The sequence below is a fragment of the Athene cunicularia genome, assembly GCF_003259725.1.
Source record: "Athene cunicularia isolate RWA chromosome 3 unlocalized genomic scaffold, athCun1 chr3_part1, whole genome shotgun sequence".
Taxonomy (NCBI): domain Eukaryota; kingdom Metazoa; phylum Chordata; class Aves; order Strigiformes; family Strigidae; genus Athene; species Athene cunicularia.
The window spans coordinates 21408705-21430561 of NW_020799097.1; the positions used below are offsets into that span (position 1 = coordinate 21408705).

The 21857-nt window shown below is 38.0% G+C and overlaps 1 protein-coding gene across 1 annotated transcript in view; it reads left to right on the plus strand.

Annotated features, from left to right (window-relative positions):
* Positions 1-19681, plus strand: part of TMEM18 (transmembrane protein 18) — a 182935-nt gene extending 163254 nt beyond the window's left edge. The window contains exon 6 of the mRNA XM_026844030.1: positions 19508-19681. Coding sequence (XP_026699831.1) covers positions 19508-19681 — 174 coding nt within the window. The remainder of the gene's footprint in view (positions 1-19507) is intronic.
* The last annotated feature ends 2176 nt before the right edge of the window (positions 19682-21857 follow it).

Below are 21857 nucleotides of genomic sequence, written 5' to 3' on the forward strand. Positions count from 1 at the left end.
AAAGAAAAGAAAAGAAAAGAAAAGAAAAGAAAAGAAAAGAAAAGAAAAGAAAAGAAAAGAAAAGAAAAGAAAGAAAAGAAAAGAAAAGAAAGAAAAGAGGAGGAAAAGGACAGCAAAGAGGCGAAGAGAGAAAATAATCTTTCTTGTGTTTAAATGGCCAAAATAAATAATCACTATGTATCTCTGTTACTTCCCATTTCTATTTGTAGTCTATAATAGAGGAGTACAACTGCTGGAAAGGTTTATCTCTTGCCCTAGTCACAATATGACCATCATCACCACTTCTCTTTATTGCTGCACTTAATACCCTTCTTCTCTATCCACCTTTTCCAGAAGAGTTTCATGTCTTCCAGAGGAACCGGGGGCTTCTGACTAAATTCTTTACATGACAGGGGAAAATAGTTGGTGTCTCTTTCTCAGCTTCCCAAATTTATACTTTTTAAACTTGATCCACTGGTTGCAGTGTGGTTTTATGTCCACCCAGGTACATTGAACACAATCTCTTGCCACAGGTTTTCAATTCTGAATAAAAACTCAAGAATCAAAATATATTGGAATGCTAACAATGCCTCAAATCCTTACATAACTTGATTGCAAATGAGGATTAGCTTACCCTGGCAGCTACCTTTATTTGCCAGCAGATGCTGGCAGAACACTTCTTCCCTGGGGAGGTTTCCATCTGCAGTTTTAAATAGCTTTGGATTCCTCTTTTGATTCATTTATCAAAAAGGCCAAAGAACATTTTTTTTTGTTTAAGGTTTCAAATCAGCATCCTAGTAGGCAAAAGGGGAAGTTATCAAGACTCTCTCCTCCAAGCAGAGGGACCTTATCACTGGGCAGTAGATACGTAGATATGTGTGCTCACATATCCTTACTGTCTCACACTACAGTTTCTTGCTTTTTGTGTGACACAACTTCTTCAGGAAGAATGGTTACAGTTCTACTCTCACATCTTCTCAGTCTTATTTATGAGGATATTCCACCAGAGAATTGAAGTAGAATGCACAAAATGCTGGGAAGGACACAGGATCAGTTATTCATATTCTGAAGGTGTGCACATACCTCTAAGCCTAGCACCAGGCTCCTATGTAACACATGATCTTTTCCCCTCCACACTAGTATCTTCCTGAAGAACAAACACTAGCATTGTGCATTCTGTGTTGGACTCTTGGCTGGGGTTGCATGCTAAATGTGGTTTTTTTTGTATTGTGGAGCTAAAGACAGCCAGCCCTAGTAGATGGTTCAGTTGAGTCAAGACAGGACAAGTAAGGAAATTACTGTGAAACTGTTCTTCCTTATACCTGTTACCTCCTTACTACTTCCTCATTTAGAGGCATTATGAATTTCAGGGTGAGCTGTTTCTTCTCCTTCCAGATAAACATCAAGGTAAATTTACAGCTCTGGCATCAGCTATATCATTTACATGTATATACTACAACATCAGCTGTGTTGTGACTGTAATCACTGACTCTGTGTTTATAACATTCTAGCTGACAGATAATACAATTGAACAGATTGGAAAGATATTGTGCCCTTAACAGTCTGGCTTCTGCAATAAAATGATACATTGGATAAGCAACACACACTGTTTTGCACTGATGTCTGAGCATAGTTTTATATTTTCAGTATTATTGTTAGCTAAGCAGCCTTTACAGTATGTCATTATTTATACTCATGCTATATCTTCAAGGGTAGCATCCAAGAGCAGATGTCAGACATTCTAGCCTTGTAACAAAAGCCTCTAGCCTATGATAAACATATAAAAGGAAATGTTCTCAAGAAGGCTGTCAGGTCCTTGCCCTTCTGGAGCCTGAGAGCCATGTGGCACCCACTGGAGACAATGGAAATCTTTTTGTTAACTTCAATGAGCTTTGGATTAGCCCTTCAAGTTTCTGTAGTATTCCAGATCAGCCACTGGACAAATCTTAATGAGATGAGTTGAACAATGCCCTTAGAAGCTAGAAAGACAGAACATATTGTCTCATCCATCCATTTCTGACAAAGATAAAGGGCCATGATGGAGGAATGTAAAGAGATACCACAGTCTGTCAAGATGGGAAATGGAAATGCTCATTATAATCTTTAAAAATCCAGAGGGATTTAAATGGGTGAGTTTCTATTGGCTCCCTAATAATTCCTCTTAAGGATAAATCCATAAGAGGAATTATAAGGGAGATAATGACTGAGGTTGATATACATTTGCTGGAACTTCTTTCCTGTCTGTCATGACCATGCCTATAGGCTTTTAAGCATTTCAGTGCCAGTCCTTAAGTGGAAAACCACCAGTTAATACTTAAAAGCTTATCACTTTAAAGTCTAAAAAACCCCCATCTTCTCAAAATGCTAACTCATTGCATCAGTAAATTCTGGATAATAAAGATAAAAATGGATTCAAAAGTAATTAGGCTTATTTTTCAAAGAAATGTTCATCTATAAGTTTTAAAATTAATGGTGTGGATACAACTGAGCCTTGTGAAGTTTCTATGGAAAACATTTGTGGGAGGACATACTTAAGAATATTATTTCCTAAGCACCCACTCTTGGCCCCTATCATAGATAGTGGCTTAGATAAGCTACATGTCTTGGTTTTTCAGTGTGAACCCAAAACTGTCTGCTACTAGGCCAAATGGCACATTTTAAAGGTTCTGATTGTCAAGTAGGGAGACAGAAAATAAGGAAGATAGAATAAAGACATATAAAGACACAAACAGATCATTTGTGCATTAGATCTCACGGAGACATACATAGTTCATGTTACTTATTTCAAAAAAAAAAAAAACCACAAAAAACAACTATGAAAAGATAGCAAAAAATAGCCTACTGAAAGTGATAAAATGTAAGTAGAATTAACATTAGGTTGAAGGTAAATAGTCCCATATGTCTAGATTTGGTAAGGCTTTATCCATTATATTGTCATTTGCCAGGATCACATTTCTTGAAATATATATATATATATATATTGTTTATATCTTGGAAAAATTACAAAATGCCGTGTCCCTCCTCCCAGCAGGAAAGCCTGGATGGAAGAAGTTTCTCACTGTTCTCGTTAAAACCTTCTGTGTAAAAATAGAAAAAAATGTCATGATACCTATTAATTTTGTGAACCCTCAAATCATTTCCTAGCATAAGAAGAAAAGACACTTGAGAAAATACAAGAACCTTCAGACTATTGTATCATGAAGTATTGTTGATACCGAAATCTTTCATGTTTGTTTATCTGTACAGTCTTAAACAGAATTTTTTTCCAATATATTGTATATTTTGCAGTATATTATACAAACAGTAAGCAATTAAAACAATCTCTCTAAAAATTTTGAGAAAGTACAATCATATATTGCAATGTTGAGCAAGATATAATCAAGAAATCTTAATTTAACACATGAATAACTGGATGAAATGCTTATATTATTACACTTAATACCAGACTGAATTAATTCTATAATTCCTTTTTGCTATAAAATTTATTAACTGATTAAATTTCATTCTTCAAGTTTAGTTGGAATAAGAGATTTCACACATGAAAATTAATTTGGAAATTTAAACATATGGACTCTGACATACCCATTTGAAAACCAATAAGGCTACATGAGGAGTTTAAGAACAGTGTTTTAGTTCCAACTAGTCTCTTGATTCATTGACAACTGTTAAAAAATGAAATTCCTACTAAAGGGAAAGCTATCACTTACTTCAGTGTAGTCAGAATCGTGATGTATCTGCTGTGTTTGGTTGTGAAATCGTATGTGTATTTCCTTGTTTATAAAATAGTGATATTTCTACTTTTTTCCCTCTGCACCTTCTAATATTTTGCATAATAAAATCAGTTGCATATTTAGGCCACTTTTCACATTGCAAGCTTATAAGTAAAATATTTTCACAAGTCCCTGGTTAGTGTCAGCACTGAAATACCCATTTTTCAAAGACATTTAATTAAGAAGCATAAAATACTTTTCTCTGGAATAATTTATTTCTCACCTTAACATACTTATGACCATAATTACAAACATAGCAGCTTGATAACAATCTCAGGTGTTTCATTAAATCTTCTGTGTATTAATTTGTCCTCATTTTGTGACTTATCATCAAGGTTTTGCCATCATTCCAAATAAAAATAGTTTTAGAGCCATATAATTTGATCTCGCTTTCTAGTGACCTTGAAAATTTCCCCTTAAGTCTCAAAATAAATTGTCCTTTACATTATTGATACTCGGTCAAACATCTGTTTTGAATGCTCTCTTTAAACACCTAATCATTTGTTTATGTATTCCATTCAGAACAGCAAAAGTAAAATTATATACTGGACATCATATCTACTTTAACACCCAAAAGCTGTAAGCTGTTGGCCATCTGTCCATGGATGATAGCTAAGTTAGCATATGCTTTCTTTAGCCATGAATTTGGAAGATGAGTAACCAAAACTCTACTTTGAGCAATGAGTCATATCACAGGATTTCCTCTTCTCTATGTCACAAACTTTCTATTCATCTTCCTATGACAGATAGCAAAACCTGACACGAAACCTGTCAGACAGGAATTCTTCCTTAGGAAGGACCTTCCTCTTAAAAATTGGATATAGAAGCAACACAAGTCCAATCAATGTAACTGTAACATAAAAATGGTGTTCTGCTCGTTGGACATATAGTTATTTGGGAATTTTATAGGAAGTCAAGTATAAGGAATAAGCAATTTGTCCTACAAGCTTCTCCCTGCTATGACTGCTATGTGGGCAACTTTGTTTCCATCTGCATCTTGTAGGAGGACAAAATACTGTAATGGGTTTGACTTTGTCTGGCAGCCAGACCCCCACCCACCTGCTCTCTCACTCCCCCTCCTCAACAGGATGGGTGGAGAAAATAAGATGGAAAGCTTGTGGGTCAAAATAAAGACAGGGAAATCACTTACCAATTACCATTACGAGCTAAACAGACCCAGATTGGCAAAAATTAACTTATTGCCAATTAAAAATATAGTAGGATGGTGAGAAACAAAGACAAAACCAAAGCACCTTCCCCCCATCACCCTCCTTTTCCCGAGCTCACCCCTTCCTTTCTGGGTCCTCTACATCCTTCCCCCAACCCCAAGTAGTGCAGGGTGATGGGGAATGGGGGTTGTGGTCAGTCCATAAGAGCTCCTCTCTGGTGCTCCTTCTCTCTCATGCTTTCCCCCTGTCCCAGCTTTTCAGGGTAAGCCTGCTCCAGCACAGTATCTCCATGGGCTCCAGCTTCCTTCAGGGCACATCCACCTGCTCTGATATGGTGCCCTCCACAGGCAGCATGGCCCTCTCCATGGGCTGCAGTGAAACAACCTGCATCACCAAGGTCTCCTCCGGGTGCTGCAGGGGAATCTTTGCTCTGGTGCCTGGAGCATCTCCTGCTCTCCTTCTTCACTGATCTTGATATCTGCAGGACCCTTCTCACTCTCTTTTTTTTTTTCCTTCTCCTCTTTCTGTGCAGTGTTTTGTCATAATCATGAAAGCAGGGCCAAAGAGCGACTGAAGTATATGACATAAATAAGGGAGTGATGAAAGGGCAGTGCTATGGGAGAAACTCTCACACTTCTGGGATATCAGCACAACTATGTCCTGTACACTAGTGCATGTAGCATGAGGAACAAACAGGAGGTAATAGAGGTCTGTGTGCAGTGTCACTGGGATCAAGGGGCTGTGGTGGAGTAGCTCACATTGCTATGGATAGACACAGATGCTTTACGAAGGATAGGACAAGAAGGCAAGAAGTGGAGAGTCACCCTTTATGTTAGAGAGCAGCAGGAATGCATGGAGCCCTGCATGGGAACAGATGATAACCCCACCAAGACCTAACTATTGGGATTAAGAGGACAGACCAACATTGTGGTGGGTGTCTGCTACAGACCACTTTATCAGGAAGAAGTATATGTGGTATTCTTCAGACAACTGAAAGAAGTTTCACAATCACAGGCCCTGGTGTCATGGGGGATTTTAATCATCCCAATGTCTGCAAGAATGGCAACACAGCAGGGTAGAAGCAATCCAGGAGATTTCTGGAGCACATTGATAACAAATTCCTACAACACATGATCAAGGTGTCCATAAGGACAGGTGGTCTGCTGGACCTGATTCATACAAATAAAGAAGAATTAGTAGGAAATGTGAAGGTTGGGGGCAGCCTCAGCTGCAATGACCATGAGATTGTGGAGACAAGGATCCTGAGCTGAGAGAACAAGGCAAAAAGCAGGATCATAGCACAGAACTTCAGGAGGGATGACTTTGGCCTGTCTAGGAGAATCCCGTGGGATATCGTCCCTGAGAGATGATGGGTCCAGGACATCTCATTGACTTTTAAGGCTCATCTCCTCCAAGCCCAAGAATGGTCAATCACAGTAAGTGGGAAAAGAAGCAAATGCAGCAGAAGGCCTCCAGGGATGCATAAGTTGCTCCTCACTAAACTCCAACATAAAAAGGGGGCATGCAGAAGTTGGAAGCAGGGGCAGATCACCCAGCAGAGTGAATACAGAGACACTGCTGGAACGTGTAGTGATGAGGGTAGGAAAGCTGAAGCCCATCTGGAATTAAATCTGGCCATTGTGAGGCCACTTTCAATTATCTTTAAAAGGTCATGGTGATTGGGGTAGGTTCCTGAGGACTGAAGGAGAGCAACCTTCCTGGAGAAGACCTTCCTGAAAACCATTTCCAAAAATAGGAAGGATAGAAAGGTGATTGGGAGTAGTCAACATGGATTTGCAAAGGAAAATCAGGCATAACCAATCTCATACCCTTCTACAATGAAATGACTGGCTCACTAGATAAGGGAAGAACATTAACTGTTGCTTATCTTGACTATAATGAGGCTATTGACATTGTCTCTTTCACATCCTCAAAGACAAATTGATGAGACATGGGCTAGATAAATGGACAGTGAGATGGACTGAAAATTGACTGAACTGTTGGGCTTGTGATAAGAACTACAAAGTTCAGTTGGATGCACGTCACTAGTGATTTACCCCATGGGTTGATACTGGGGCCACTACTGTTTAACATCTTCATTAATTACTTAAATGATGTAGCAGGCTTCACCCTCTGCAAGTCTGTAGACAATTCAAAACTGGGAAGAGTGGTTGCTTCACCAGGTGGCTGTGCTGCCCTTCAAAGGGACCTCAACAAGGTGGAGAAATGAACCTACTAGAACGTCATGAATTCTTTAAAGGGAAATGAGAAATCCTACACCTATGGAGGAATAACCTCAGGCACCAGTAGAGACTAAGGACCAACCAGCTGAGAAGCAGCTTTGCAGAGAACATCCAGGGGTTCTGGCTGCATCAATTGTCTATGAGCCAACAATGCGCACTTGAAGCAAAGGCCAACAGCATCCCAGGCTGCATTGGAAAGTGTTGCCAGCAGACTGAGGGAGATGATCCTTCCCATCTACTCACCACTGGTGAGACAATATCTGGAGTGCTGTGTCCAATTCTGGGCTCCCCACTGCAAGAGAGACATGGACAAACAGAGCCTTCAATTCCATTGAACACTACTGCTACAAGTTGCTTTCTCTAAAACAATCAAAAAACTCTTTCTCTGTTACCCTATACTTCCCTAACTGGTGATATTTCAATGTAAATTCAGCTTGATGACAATTCTCAGGCTTTTCTAGTCCTTTTCTTTCTTATACCTACTTTTGTGACTATGGTTAACAATTTTTACCATTAAATTTACAGCTGTGTTGTGTTTTTCCATTAGCACATGCCTTTTAATTTTGACTGCATCAGAAATCATTTTCATATCAGACATCCTGACTGCTGCTGCATTTATGTGAGCACTGAAAATTCCTAGCACTGTTTTAGTCTTCCACAAGTCATGTATCATAAGAAAGCTTCAGGTTTCATAAATTTTATTATTATATAACCCTATATCTTGTCCTATGTGGTGGGTTATGAGGCAGGTGAATCTTTTGAATTCCCCAAAAGCCTGCATGCCAGTGGAATAGAGCTGGTCTCTGTTTGGCAGAGCCACAGGGCTGGTCAAGTCATGTCAGTGACTCAGAGGAACAATTTAGTTGGTAACTTTGTGTAAATTGAGACAGTTTGGCAACAATCAACTGCTTACTATCCAGGAACAAATAAAGACACTTTGGTGATGAGACTATTTTCCTAACAACCCATCAACGATCAACTGATTGCAATTCGTACAAAATTTATATGCATGAATCTATATAAGAAAGAGAGAGAAAGGAAAATGAGGAAATAGAAAAGAGACGAGGAGGGGATAGGAAAAGGGGAATCACCACCTTTGGATCCCATGGTGTCGTAGAGTAGCCAGCGTGGTCCATAGGTGATGGGTTGACAAAGACACACCTGGAGTGTTGCCTTTATATAGTCTTTCTTACTCATACACAATAGGCTGTTCCAGAAGGTTCTAATTTTCTCTGGTTTGTACCTGCACAGTTAGGCAAGTTCTGTCTCTGGGTAACAGCAGGAGGGAGGGGGAGAGAAACAGCCCACTGGCCTCCCTCCGCAGAGCTCGCTCTGTTTCTCCCCCACAGGATATCCCACTTGAGTTGTCTGAAACATCCTCTTTATGAACAGTTTCTTGTTTATGAACAATTTGTGAAACCCTAGCATGTTCCTAACTTATGATAGAAGCTATGCATGAGAGCTTTCAACATATTATTAGTAAAGGACACATGCAGAACGTGTTTTTCTCTAATCTGCTGCAAGGATTTATGTTTCTACCTCCAGTCATTACAAGGTTTTCTGTACCACACTAATAAAAAATAAAAGTTGGTATGACTTAAATTTGTTATGTGCAAATGATATCAATTAAGGCTTAATGAATCTTGCCTAGGATATCAAGGAAACTGTAACAAATTTATAAATGGCAAATGCATGTGATCTTAACAAACAACTCAAAGAAAGCATTGAAAACTTTTACTCAGAAGACAGCATTCAAGCAGCAGTCTTGAGAAAGGCAAGCTAATGAACCTTAATTCTGATTAAATCTTATTATTTTTCTCTACTTATTTAAGTTCAGCATGTCTTCTTTTCAAGACTGTTATATCTTGGCCACTACACTGCCCAGTAAAAGAAAACACTCATTCTGGTGATTCAGATGTACTTTATAACTTTGTCTCATCCGTGATGCTGTTGCTTTGAAGATACATCGATGATGAAGTGGTGCTAAACTGAACAGTTGCAACTTCTTACACTGTGATCTAGCTTCTTTTGTTCTCTGATTTTCTGAATTACTTCTCTGTGGCTACTGCTAAGGATGAGCTGTATGAGTGTTGTTAAGTTGGGGAGAAAAACGAGATAGAGGAAAAGAACAGATGTCCTTAGAGATAGCATCCTCTCAAAAGTGAGGACTATAACTGATATAATTGAAAAAAGTTTAAGTCACAAGAACTTTCTTCACATTTAAACTAGAATCCTTAAGGAAAACAACCTCATCTTATTTACACTGTCAAATATGTCTAAAGATACACAAATTTAGTTCTAAAGACAGAGATCACAGCTAAAAAAAACACAGGGTTTTCACAGATTATGTGTAGATTTTGAGACAGAACTTTTATCATGAGGTTCATTCTTTATTAGTGTATAGGGTCTGACTGAGATAGAGTTGATTTTCCTCGTAGCAGCCCTCATAGTGCTGTGCTTTTTACTGGTAGTTAGAAAGGTGTTGATAACACACCAGTGTTTTGGCTACTGCTGAGCAGTGCTGGCACAGCATCAAGGCTGTCTCTTCAACATCCCTGATATCGTTGACAGCTGAAGCCAGATTAACTTCTAGCTGGGCTTTAGACCTCCTGATTTCCACCCTGCATAGCCTCACAGCATCTTTGTCATCACTGTGAGTCGCTAGCCCCTTCTTCCAAAGGCTGTAAACTCTCCTTTTCTCCCTGAGTTGCAGCCAAAGCTCCCTGTTCAGCCAGGGTGGCCTTCTCTGGTGTCGGCTTCTCTTAGAGCACCTGGGCACCGCCTGCTCCTGAGCCATTAACCCTTCCTTCTTAAAGAGTGCCCAGCCTTCCTGGACCCCTGTACCCTTCAGGATCGTCTCCCAAGGGTTCAAGTCAAGCAGGTGCCTAAACAAGACAAATTCAGCCCTTTGGAAGTCCAGGATGTCAGTTCTGGTGCCCCCTCTCCCGGCCTCTAAGAATAGAGAACTCTATTATTTCACGGTCCCTGTGCCCTAGTCAGCCTCCAACCACCACATCATCCACCAGCCCTTCTCTGTTCACAAAGAGGAGATCCAGCAGGACACCTTCTCTGGTCGGTTCTCCCACCAGCTGCATCAGGAAGTTGTCTCCCACACAGTCCAGGAATCTCCAGGACTGGTCCCGCTCTGTTATGTTTTATTTCCAGCAGATGTCTGGGAAGTTAAAGTCTCCCACAAGAACAAGGGCGAGTGATTGTGAGATTTCACCTAAATGCCTACAGAATATATCATCCACATCTCTATCTTGGTCAACCCACCACAATCAGAAAGCTCCTAAATTTCCATTCTATGTTTCTGCACACTTGCAGTGGCTTCCACACTTTAATCCAATATTGCAAACAAAGGTATGAATCTTAGTACCTCATTCTTGCATTCAGTTTCCAAAACATAGCCTGAAGGAAAACTCTGGAAAAGTAAAACAGGGCAGAAATTTTTAAAGCTGTCCTTTGCCTTTCTAAGTGCTGCCTTTCAAGTTCTCTATAAATACTTCCATGTGTTTCATAATTAAAAGTTATTGTTACCTCTGTCAACTGAGGATTTTCCTTATTTACTCTGGATACCTCATTTAACAATAAAAAACAATGAAAAATTTGAGCAAATACTTGTATACTCTAGAAGGATATATGGCAATAGTAGTCCCGTATCTTCATGTGTCATATAAAATAAGCTAAAATTAACTTAATATTCAATAAAGGCTTAAAGAATTATATAATGGTGTAAAATTGTGAAAATAAATTCAAATTTTTTTTGAGTAGGCAGTTTCAAACCAGTACAATGAAACCTCTTCCAACAAGGTAAGAGGTCAAACATTGTTTTCATCTATATTTGCAGCTTGCCATATTCCAAAGCAGAGTAGGTCACCACATAGTTTATGCCAATCACTTTCCATTAATTGCAGGACATTTGTTACATTAATTGTAACAATCCTAATGAAACTACAGCATCTAAAACTCCCTGTATATGGCTGTAATAGACCTCTCTCCCTTTTCCACCATTGAGTTTTCTGAGAACAATTGTGTCTCTAAACCCAATGTCAAAATCCCTTTTTATAAGAGATTGACTCAAGTCTGAGTATTTAAGAACATGTTTAAGTTGCCTTGTTAAACATTTTTTTCTAAGTCAGGTAAGTACATATTGTTAGTAAAATAATTTGAGAAACTTCTTCCACAAGGGCTAAGCTTGCTCACATTAGTTCTCATCAGATGTAACAGAATGTTACTTACAAAGTCAGAATAGTTTAGCTATATCTCTGAGTGCTTAATAACAGACTGATGATCTTTTTATGATGAAAATTGAAAAGAGCGATTTTCCATAAATTTGTTGCTTCACCAGCTCACAAAGACTGCAGTAGACACCTGTCCCCTGTGGTGTGGAACTAGAGTGCAATAGGCAGAGAAGGAAAAATGGTATTAGAGAGTGCTTGTCACTTTCCCCTGGTCCCTGATTTATGAGTTACAGTGCAGGATTTCCATGTTACCTTCCTTGGTGGCTCTGGTTTAATGAATCCCTGTTTCATTCCACATGTAGTTAAATAAAACTGCAGAGACTATTTTTCACCCTGCATGACCCAAAATGAAGCCAATTATGTGACGGGGAAAAGAAACGGTTTTGCAAGAGACTAGTCATCTGGTAATACAGGGTTACCCTACTATTTCTATCATGTAACCCAGAATAGCAGAGGTGATTGGAATATTTTGGGAGATAGATAACCAAACTGCAGATAGAGAAATCTTGAGGTGTTAAAAGTATCGTTCTCACATCTGCATTTTATCTCTTTTCTCCCATTAAAAAGTGTAAAGCCAAATAAAAAAGTTTATTTAAATAAAAATCAGCTAAACCCCATTACTTCCTAAAGAAAATTAGATCACATACTATGAAGGATTTGGAGAAAACTCTCCAAATGTATTCTTGTATTTTGAATTGCCAAGGAACTTCTGCCTTCTTTTCTTGGTACTAAATAAAGAAAAACTTCTGTTAGCCTTATGAAGTCCTGCTCCCGTATCACATTCAACAGATGTCTTCTGTTAGGAAGAGGATGCCTGTAGAGTGTAAGTCCTGTCTAGTCAGTCTTCTTTAAACATGGACATATAAGGGATGCAGATACTTTGCAAGGATTATCTCTCTCTTATTTTTTATGACGGAACTTCAGCGAGAATTTACACAGGAATAAGGAAAACAAACTTGCAAAAAATTATTTCAGAAGATATAAAATATCAAGGAAAGTAAATATATCATAGTGATTTTATCATTTGTGATATAGACAAAGTAACTTGAAAAATCTGAAAACATAACTTTTGGTTGATTGTTTACATTTAGATTTACAAAGCACATTTTTTTACAGTCAAGCTTAGGTTAGGTCCAATACAGTTACAAGTTGCAGCTAACTTTTACACCCCTGAAACTTAAAGATCTAGTCTCTCCATGGTATTTGTGGATGCTGGGCACCTCAGAATAGGACCCAAAAGAAACAGCACAGAAGAATCCAGCTCAATGCAGCTCTTAGGAAAACTGTGAGGACGAAAATGTGTCTTTGAACATCTATATTGCCTAAATTGTCCCTGACATGCTTACTTCTGTGCCATCAAAGAGCTAAGAGGGATTTTATGTCTTATTCCAGAGAAATACTAAGAATGCAATCCTCCCGTCTTTTCCTGATTAGTGAACACATGTGCATGCACACTCAAGCACCCCTTGTAAAGTGTGGGAAGACTTCACTTTGTCCTTCAGTCTGAAGAGGCCTCAGATGCACACATAGACACACACACACCTTAGAGTGACTCAGAATGTCCTCTAAGAGTTGTCACTTTGCAAGAAGGAAGGATACTCCTGAAGACTTTTTCTGCATTGAAGGATTTTAGAATCATCCATTATATCAAATTTAAGAAAAAATAAAGATTTCATCAAAGAAGTAAATAACATAGTTACAAGGTTAGGACAACCTTCTGGAAAAGATGAAGTTTGTTTATCAAACTAGTAACTGTTTAGTAGTATATAACATGTAGAAAGTGAACAAGGAGAAGGACTAAAATGGAGCTGTGTTCTCAGCAGAAATGCCTAGTTACTAGGCTATGAAGTCATAGTCCATCATCTGTGGTCTCTCTCTTACTCTCTTACTCTCTTAATCTTGAACTTTTTCTAGAGTGGCAACACAACTTCTGAAGAAATGCAAAACACCCAAAGCAGCCTTAAAATAATATTCTCCTGGAGATGTATTCTCCTGAAGTGCATGATCCACCTTGGGCTGCATCTGGCACATAATTCAAGTTCTCTCTTGATGGAGGCTGTAACTGTGTGCTACTCTACAGAGGGGAAGGATTGGACTGAGCTTGGCACAAAATTGTGCTCATGTTTGAAAAGGCTTCTGTTTACACAGGCCACCTTGGGCCATCTCAGCACCAAACCCAGGCATATGGTAGAATTAAAAGATTTGTGCTCAGAGTTCTCCATGCTCCATCTAAATGCTTTAAGCATGTATGAAATGGGCAAGGTGTAGGCAAATGGAGTCTGCATGTTAAGTTAGCATTTAGGCCATTAAATATTCTTTACTAAATGAAGAAGTATAATAACGTGGAAAAAGCCTGTATGAAAAAGCAGTTTTGGCACCATGCTACTGACTGCAAAACTGGGGGCAGCTGTGAATTTAAATACAAAAAAGTTGATAGGGTCATTGTGGGGAGTAAAATTCTCTATATAGAGGTAGGGCAGCTGGTAGACCTAATACAGTTATTTTACAAGTGAGGACTAACTATGATAGTTGTTACTGTTCTTAGTAGAGGGCTTTGCACATTTAGACTGTAATAGTGTTAATAACTTCATTTCATTCGAATACAACTGAAAAAGCACAAGTATTAATTGAAATAATTGTGGGGTAAATATTAAAAATATGCATTTCTATGCTTTTATTTTTAAAGCACTCTCAAGTCTAAGGGGTTTTTGAAAGTTGGAAGATATTTTTTTAATAGACTTTGATAGGAAAAGGGTATTTTTATTAAGCTTAAGAGGGCTATATGTTTTACTTAATGCTCTCAAAACCAGAAAAAGTTTGTAGGTAAATGACAGTTAAAAAGACTCCAACTGTAATTGAACTTCATCACGCTGTGAGGCAGAAAGACATGAAGAAGCACCCACGGTGTCTTAGGGGGTCTAAGATAAATGTAAAAACTGCACTCAGATCTCCCTGAGATGAATCCTCCTGTTGTATAAAAATCTGGTTCTACTTAAAGATTCAGGGAGGTCTAACATAAATTAATAATTTACACTCAAGTACCTAAAAAGAACTACAGAAAAACAACCTTATTTTGGTTTCAAAGTCATATAAGCAAAAATTTGTAAATACCTACATTAAGGTTTCCTGTGTTATCTCAGTTTAACTTCTTTATGTTTATTAAATTATCATTTGTGATTTTCCTAAATTTATTCAGTTGTGAGCAAAGCATGCAATGATGCATCCAATTATTATTAAGTACAGAATCAATGGTTATTTGTAGTACCTTTGGTTTACTTGTTTATTAACACTGAAATTGTGGGTAGAATATCAGTCGTGGGATGACTTTCTTTACTGCACATGTTACTATGCTATTTCCAGGGCTGATTTATACATTAAATAGATGATTCTTATAACTATGTTACATTGTTCAGGATTATTTTTAGGGAAGGGAGGCAGAGAAACATTATGAAGCAATTGTAATCCGAAAAAGGAAAAAAATGCTAATAAAGCATCATAATTTTTCATAAGGTCTATAAGTAACCTTGCAGTTAGTTCAACCCACCAGTAAGTCATCATTTTGAATGTAACATATATTGGTAACATAAATTAACATCTCAGAATCTAAATATCTAGCTCTGAATTATTAAAAAATCAATGGTGTTTTTGAACAGTCAGATAATAAATCCAAAATTGGTTTAATTAAACACATAGGGAAATGAAGGAAGCATTTTCAAACTTGGTATTTTATCATAGCACATAATATATATTTGTATACACTTTACTATAGTGAAGTGAAAGGTAGGACTTTATGTTGACATTTTATCCAGTAACAATTTTAATGGAGTTCCTATAGGGAAAAAAAAACAAACAAACAAACAAAAAAAACCAACCACCACACCCCACACCTTGATTTTTTTCCATTAATCCTGAGAGTTGTGTAACATTTTTTTTATGACCAAGCAAAAGAATGCAAGTATTTTTAGTAAGCCTAAGTTCTGGACAAAGCCTCCTGGGCATGTTACGTCATTTAAGAACTCACTCATGAATAGAAAACATGAGGAAGTATCTATGAAAAGATAAAAAATTAACTCTGATATAGCAAATATACTACTATTCTAATTAAGTTTGGCAGATGAGTACTGACTTTTTATTCTGAAGGTGGGCAGCAGCCTTGTTTATATGGTGAACTGGGCATGCAAAGTCTATTGTTGAATGAATGTTTTGCCAAAATTTCTTTCAGACTATGGAATATTTTAAAACTTAATCATATTATTAGGAAAAAAAGATTAATGTATTTTATAATGAAGACATATATGCATATATAATAAAGATGTATATATAAAATAGCCCCTTCTTCATAAGGCTTTTTCTTAAATAGACACTGAGTGGGAGGGAACCTCATGACATCCTTCAGAAGTAAACTTACCACAGGTCACATATCAGGCAAGTCCTGTGGCTGAGAACAGAAACAAGGCTTAGCGCAGCGCTGTACTCTGTAGTACCATGGGCAAATTCCTGACACTGCTGTCAGGTTTGGCAGCAGCAGTGATTTATGCTAGCACCAATAATGACAGCCTAAACCACATTTAAAACAAATTTATCATTAGACATGAAAAAGCTTAACTACCACACATTTCAAACTCCTAGATAGAGAATCTGAGAAGTTAATTTATTAGCATTTGCAAGGCCTGTATCTTGGTACAACAGCAGAAGCCAACAATAATTCTAGTTAGTTCCTTATCTTTTTGAGATAGTTGCCTAAATATAGGGGTACAACTATAGTTGGACTGAAGATCTAGTTTTATTTTTGGATTCTGACCACACTGAGGTACATGAGAACATGAGAAAAAGGCATCAAATGAGTTAGGGATGTGAATTCAGCCTATTGGTAAGGCTAAGGCTGGATCAGAAATAGATTTAGTGTCTGAGACAAGACTGAAGATCTAGGTTAATTTCTGGATCTTTCCGTGCCTAAAGAGATAATACAGGTGCATATAAGTGGCAGGGACAATGGCATCTGCTTCCTTTGAAGGCAGATGTGAACGGCTCATTTAAGAAAAGGTGTAAGATCAGAACCTGGAGGGATGAAGGAGCATAGTTTTATTTCAGCACTTGCAAAGCCAAAGGGCTGTGAAAGACCTGGTGCTAGAGGAGTAAATTAGTTCTGGTTAGTTTTCTAGATGTTACAGGGTTCTGGGTATAGTTATCAATAGGGATAAAGTTTGGTCCTGAGAATATAAACAGAATTCTCCAACATCGGAAGGGTTTACTAGCAATGCTACCTATAAGTAGAATGGATTAAAATATACCTGAAGAAAGCTTTGATTTAACTTTGAGAATATGAAGAAGTGATGAACATGATTTCTTTTCAGGTTCCTGCAGAACTCTAGAATACACAGTACCAGAGGCTTGAAGCGGGTCACATACATGGCATGGTATAGTCCACAAATGTAAAGCGCAAATAAAATTTTTATTTTGGGTGGCAGTTTTACATTGCAAAGCAGGAAGTGAGTTTTTGAGTTCACCATGTGTGATTTGCAGGTCTAAAATGGTGCAGGGTCAAATGGGTCAGAATGAGATGGACCTTGCCAGCAAGTCTATTGTTAAAAGTTTGGTCTATATTTCATTTCAGTTTGAAGATTAAGATTAAGAAGCACTGAAGATGTGGGCTACATAAGACTCACAGAGTCAGAGACAGAAAGCGTTAAAAGGCTAAGACTATTTTTAGAAGCTGCGAAAAAGGCAGAAAACAAGATCTGGAGACTGCAGAAACAAATCTCTTATAGCTGATCTCCTGTCCTTAAAAAAAACTTAACTGTAATAAATAGCCTCCTTTTACCAACAATCGATGTCCACATCAATATTAGACATTAGGCTTTCCAAGACCATACCTCATCTTGGCTCAGAAGATCCTCAACTATATTGTAACCAGCTTAGCTAGAGGCCTCACTTTATAGCACTTAATTTTTAAAACAAGCATAAATATAGCTTTAAATAACATATACAACCTAAATGTGCCTTGGATCTATGGAAAACACACCTCTATTGCTAAACTCTTTATCCCAGCTCTGTGAGACTTGTAGTTCCAGTATAAACATAGATTTTGGGTATCTTCTGTACTAGTCCCCAACAGAGACATCAGCCCTTACTCCAATCTTAACCACCGCTTTCCTTTAAACACCAGTCTTTGTTTTACAAAGACTGTGTTTTACACAGGCTGCAACAATTAACTTTCTTCAGTCACTGATGAACTGTTATACTCCCTTACAATCATGACAGCACATGTCCTAGATTTATGTGAAGCATATTTTAACCAGAAATAAAACCATTTACCCAGGCCAGCTGTGGGATCATCTAATTCTGCAGGCATTAGAAAACACAAAACTCTCAAAACTTTTCAGCACCTCTTGTACAGAACGCACATTTAACCCTTCCCTAGCCTCAATTTTAGCCCTTCTCTCAGCTATGCTTTAAGAGCCCATAAACTCCTTAACAGAACTTCTTGGCCCTGTATGCTCTGCTCAGTCTAGAAATAAATTTATTTTTTTTTATCTGATTCTCTCACCTTACACTTATTTCTATTCCTAAACCTCATTAAAACAGTAAATCCTCCAACACAACCATCATACCTAAAGACTAAAAGAAGTAATTTTTTCTAACATTCATTCTCATTCTGATTCTGCAAAATACATCTGAAAAGACTTCAGTCCCTACTGTTTTTAATACTACTCCATACCATAAAAATTAGCCCCAGACTTTACCTTTCCTGTAGAACTGTGATGCTTTCCTTGCAGAACTAACCTTAACTTTTCATTCAGACCAAACTCAGCTATAATTCTGGTTCTACAGACCTCTCAGAAAAGATAAAACCATAATCCTAATTCTGTAGTCTGTTATCATAATCCCTCTTCTTATTTTTAAATTTGTTAATAGTAGTCTGATCCATAGGAAAGAGTCTCTAATGAGTATCATCTAGGAGATACCTAGATGGGTGGGGAACACCTAGCCAATAAAATCCCACCGTGAGAGATGAATGACTCTATAGTAAGAGGAAAGAGGCACCTAATCAGCCTCTCAGTTTGTTTCTCAGTTAGGCTTGCAGTATCATTCCCTGTTAACATTGCTGCAGCCCATGCAGAGACCAACCCAGGGTTAGCCCACTGATACTTCCGCTGAGATAAAGACATCAAAATGTTCCAACAACCACAAAAGATAATTGCATAACCAGATGTATTGCAGTCAATACAGAGTCAGATATCTGTCATATTTTGAAACTAATATGGTTGAGCTATCCTATTCACTAACTCTTCAATGTTGTTAAAACCCATCTTCTACTATTCTTTTACTGCATGCTGCAGTCTTTCTACATTCAGTTGTGCAACAACCTCTATAGAAGTGTCCAAATAAATGCACGTGCTTAATATGAAAACAAACATCTCTGAAAAATTTCCAGGCAGCTGCTTATCTTTCCCTATCTATTATCCTGAGGACAGAAACTCCACATCTGTTACTGTGCCTCAGTCCTGAAATCACAAGCCAGTTGAAACCATCAAGGAATTGCTCAACATAATAGATCCCGGCCCTGTTTTTTACAGTCATCCTTCACAACATGCCACAGAATGAAGATCAACAACTTTTTCTCTCTTAATGAAGTAAAATACAGTATTGGTTCATGGATACTCTAATATCTCCTGAGAATGCTTTTCATATCCTGTTCATATTAAGTAACTGGTAAGATCTAGCCTTCAGCTCTAGCGAATGCTAGACCACACTTTGACTTGTGATCTTCCATTCCTGCAAGAATTTCTGCAGCAGATCTGGGATCTCCTAACCTGCCTTCCACAAATTGGATGGTTTGGCAGCCCAAAGGTGTCTGGATCTCAGTAAGCCACTTGAAAGCTCTAGCAACACTTTAGGTTATCCTCAGGTTGATTTTATGGGGAGTCAATCATTCCCTGTGAGTTTCAACATCATTGTACTTGCCCTATGTGTTGGTTTTCTTTTTATTATGGCCTACAGATCAGCGCAACCTTGTCCTCAGTGCTGAAGCCTCTTGTTTTCAATGTTTCTCCTGTAGCTGCAGTTCTTATTGTGCCATAAGTTCTTGCAATTGCTCACAGGTTCTTCTTGAAGCTTCTATTGGGATTTCTGCTGCCGCCTTTGTAACTGTCTATTGTAGATTTGCTGCAACTGTTGCTGGTGGTGTGCTGCTAGCTCCCTGGTTCTTTCGAAGGAACTCTGAATCTATGTCTCCTACTGGCAACAACCTTGCTGCACACGTTTCTCCATCTTAGGTGGACTGGCTTTGCCTATGGTCATCGCAGGAGGACTGCTGGTATCACTCCACTGAACAACTCTTGATCACCATTTCAGCACGAAGCAGATGTAATAGCAATTCTACCCAGGTAACAACAACAACAAAGCCCTTTTTCCTCAAGTAAACAAGAAGTTTTTTAAGTTATTATAGAAGAATCAGGACATGCACAAAGGCAACACCACTCTTCTAAAATCCACAAATACTTGAAAAATTGTATGCAAGATCTCCTACTCCTTCTAGCCTGGACCTTAATTCACTAAGGCAGGAATTAACCTCCTGGGCTTACTGTAAGCATGTGTGTATCATTTTATTACGGAACACAAACAGTCGATTTGCTAGATTCAAAAAAAGACACATGAACGCTATTTGAAGGAGCTAACAAAATTAGTTCTTGTGAGTCATCACTGCATTGCTGGTAAAGTGAAAGCATTCAGAACAGGAAGAATAGATTAATTAGCTATAAACTTGAACCCTGCAAAGCTCACATAGATAGAATGAAACCAGGAGCCAGCAGGCATATAATGATTTTTATTTTATTTTCTAGCAAGTATTGATAGGTGGTTTACAAGGGTAACAGCCCTGAAGAGCAAAGCATTGACATCTACAGGATTATAACAAGGGTCAGAGATCATAACTGTCATGGATCTTTGGCCCACAGTAGAATTAATTCTGCTTCCAATTAAGTTTTCACACCAGAAACTGATAAAACCTTTTTCTTTTTTTTTTTTTTTTTAAACATAGATTTTACAAATCTTCAGAAATAGCTGGAGATCTGGAGCCATCGAACTGATATTCCTTTCTGAAGCAAGAATGATCATATCATATCATATCATATCATATCATATCATATCATATCGATCAAATCAGAAATGTAGTTGGTTTTCAGCAATTCAAAATAGGTTATAGTGCATGTGATGGGATCTTGAGCTACTATTAAGTAAACAGTTTGGTCTGCAGATGGGCTAGTGTTCAGACTGCAAAGAACTGGGGCAAGTGCTGTTCAATTCAAATCTTTGATTGATTAGGGTAAAGGCTGGAGTTAATGAATGTGGTTTATGGTTAATATTTTCTGAATTGACTTCTATAATATAAAGTTGCTGTCATGAGTAACAGCATAAATAACTACATTTGTCCCCTTCCCTCCAGAAATGAGTAGAGTAGCTGCCATTATGTAGTTTAATACTCCTGACACAGAGTAACATGTGGAAAGTCTGAGGAAGTGTCCTTAGAAAGAGAAATAAAAGAATATTACAGTCAGTGCAGCAACAGCAACCACTGAGAGTGGAGACATTACCAACCTCAGTCAAAGGAATAGAAAAATTTTTTAAAAGGTGACAAGAACAAAAAATAGGTGAATGCTTTGAACTGGTGAACACTTTGAACCTAAAGGAACTGAATATGTACAGACCTACTACTCAAAAGTATCTCTTTCTTTTGGGAAACCAGAGAGTTTCCTAAACCATCTGTCCCAAAGATCACAAACAAATCTTACTCATGGAAGCTACATAGTACTGCCTGCAATTTTACAGCAAATACACATTGAGGCTCATGTGTTGGAAGACAAACTAACTTCCATTGCTGACTGCTCAGATATCCTCTATTAAGGTCTATCACTTTGGCAGATCTATCACTTTGTAGGCTTGTAACTAAAATTCAGGTGAGAGGTGAGATTAGGATTACAGGTTAGGGCAGCACTAGTCAGAACTCAAGAGCAAGGAAGTGAGCTGGTGCTGGTAGGACCAAAATGACTGCAGATTCCCATGCCTGTGCTTGGTTGCACAGAGATTTCAGGTTATGTCAGGACCCCTCAACACCTGCAGGGTTAAAGTGAGGACTGAATCCAATATGGGCAACTGACTTATCAAAAACTATAGGGAAAAACTGGTCACTTACTGTTATTAAATATAACACTGGGCATGATATTATGATTAAAGTCATCTTATAAATGATGATGGAAAGCAGATTTATTATTAGATTCTATGAAAATTGCAGAGCAAATATGTTGGACACCAGCAAGGGTGAACTGACTAAATTCTGCAGTTGATATAAACCAAACTGGTTAAAAATTATGGTTAGTTTTGAAATGAGATTATTGTTATAAAAATAGGGACTGAATATGCTAATTAATTGCTATGTTTTATGGTGTCCTCAGA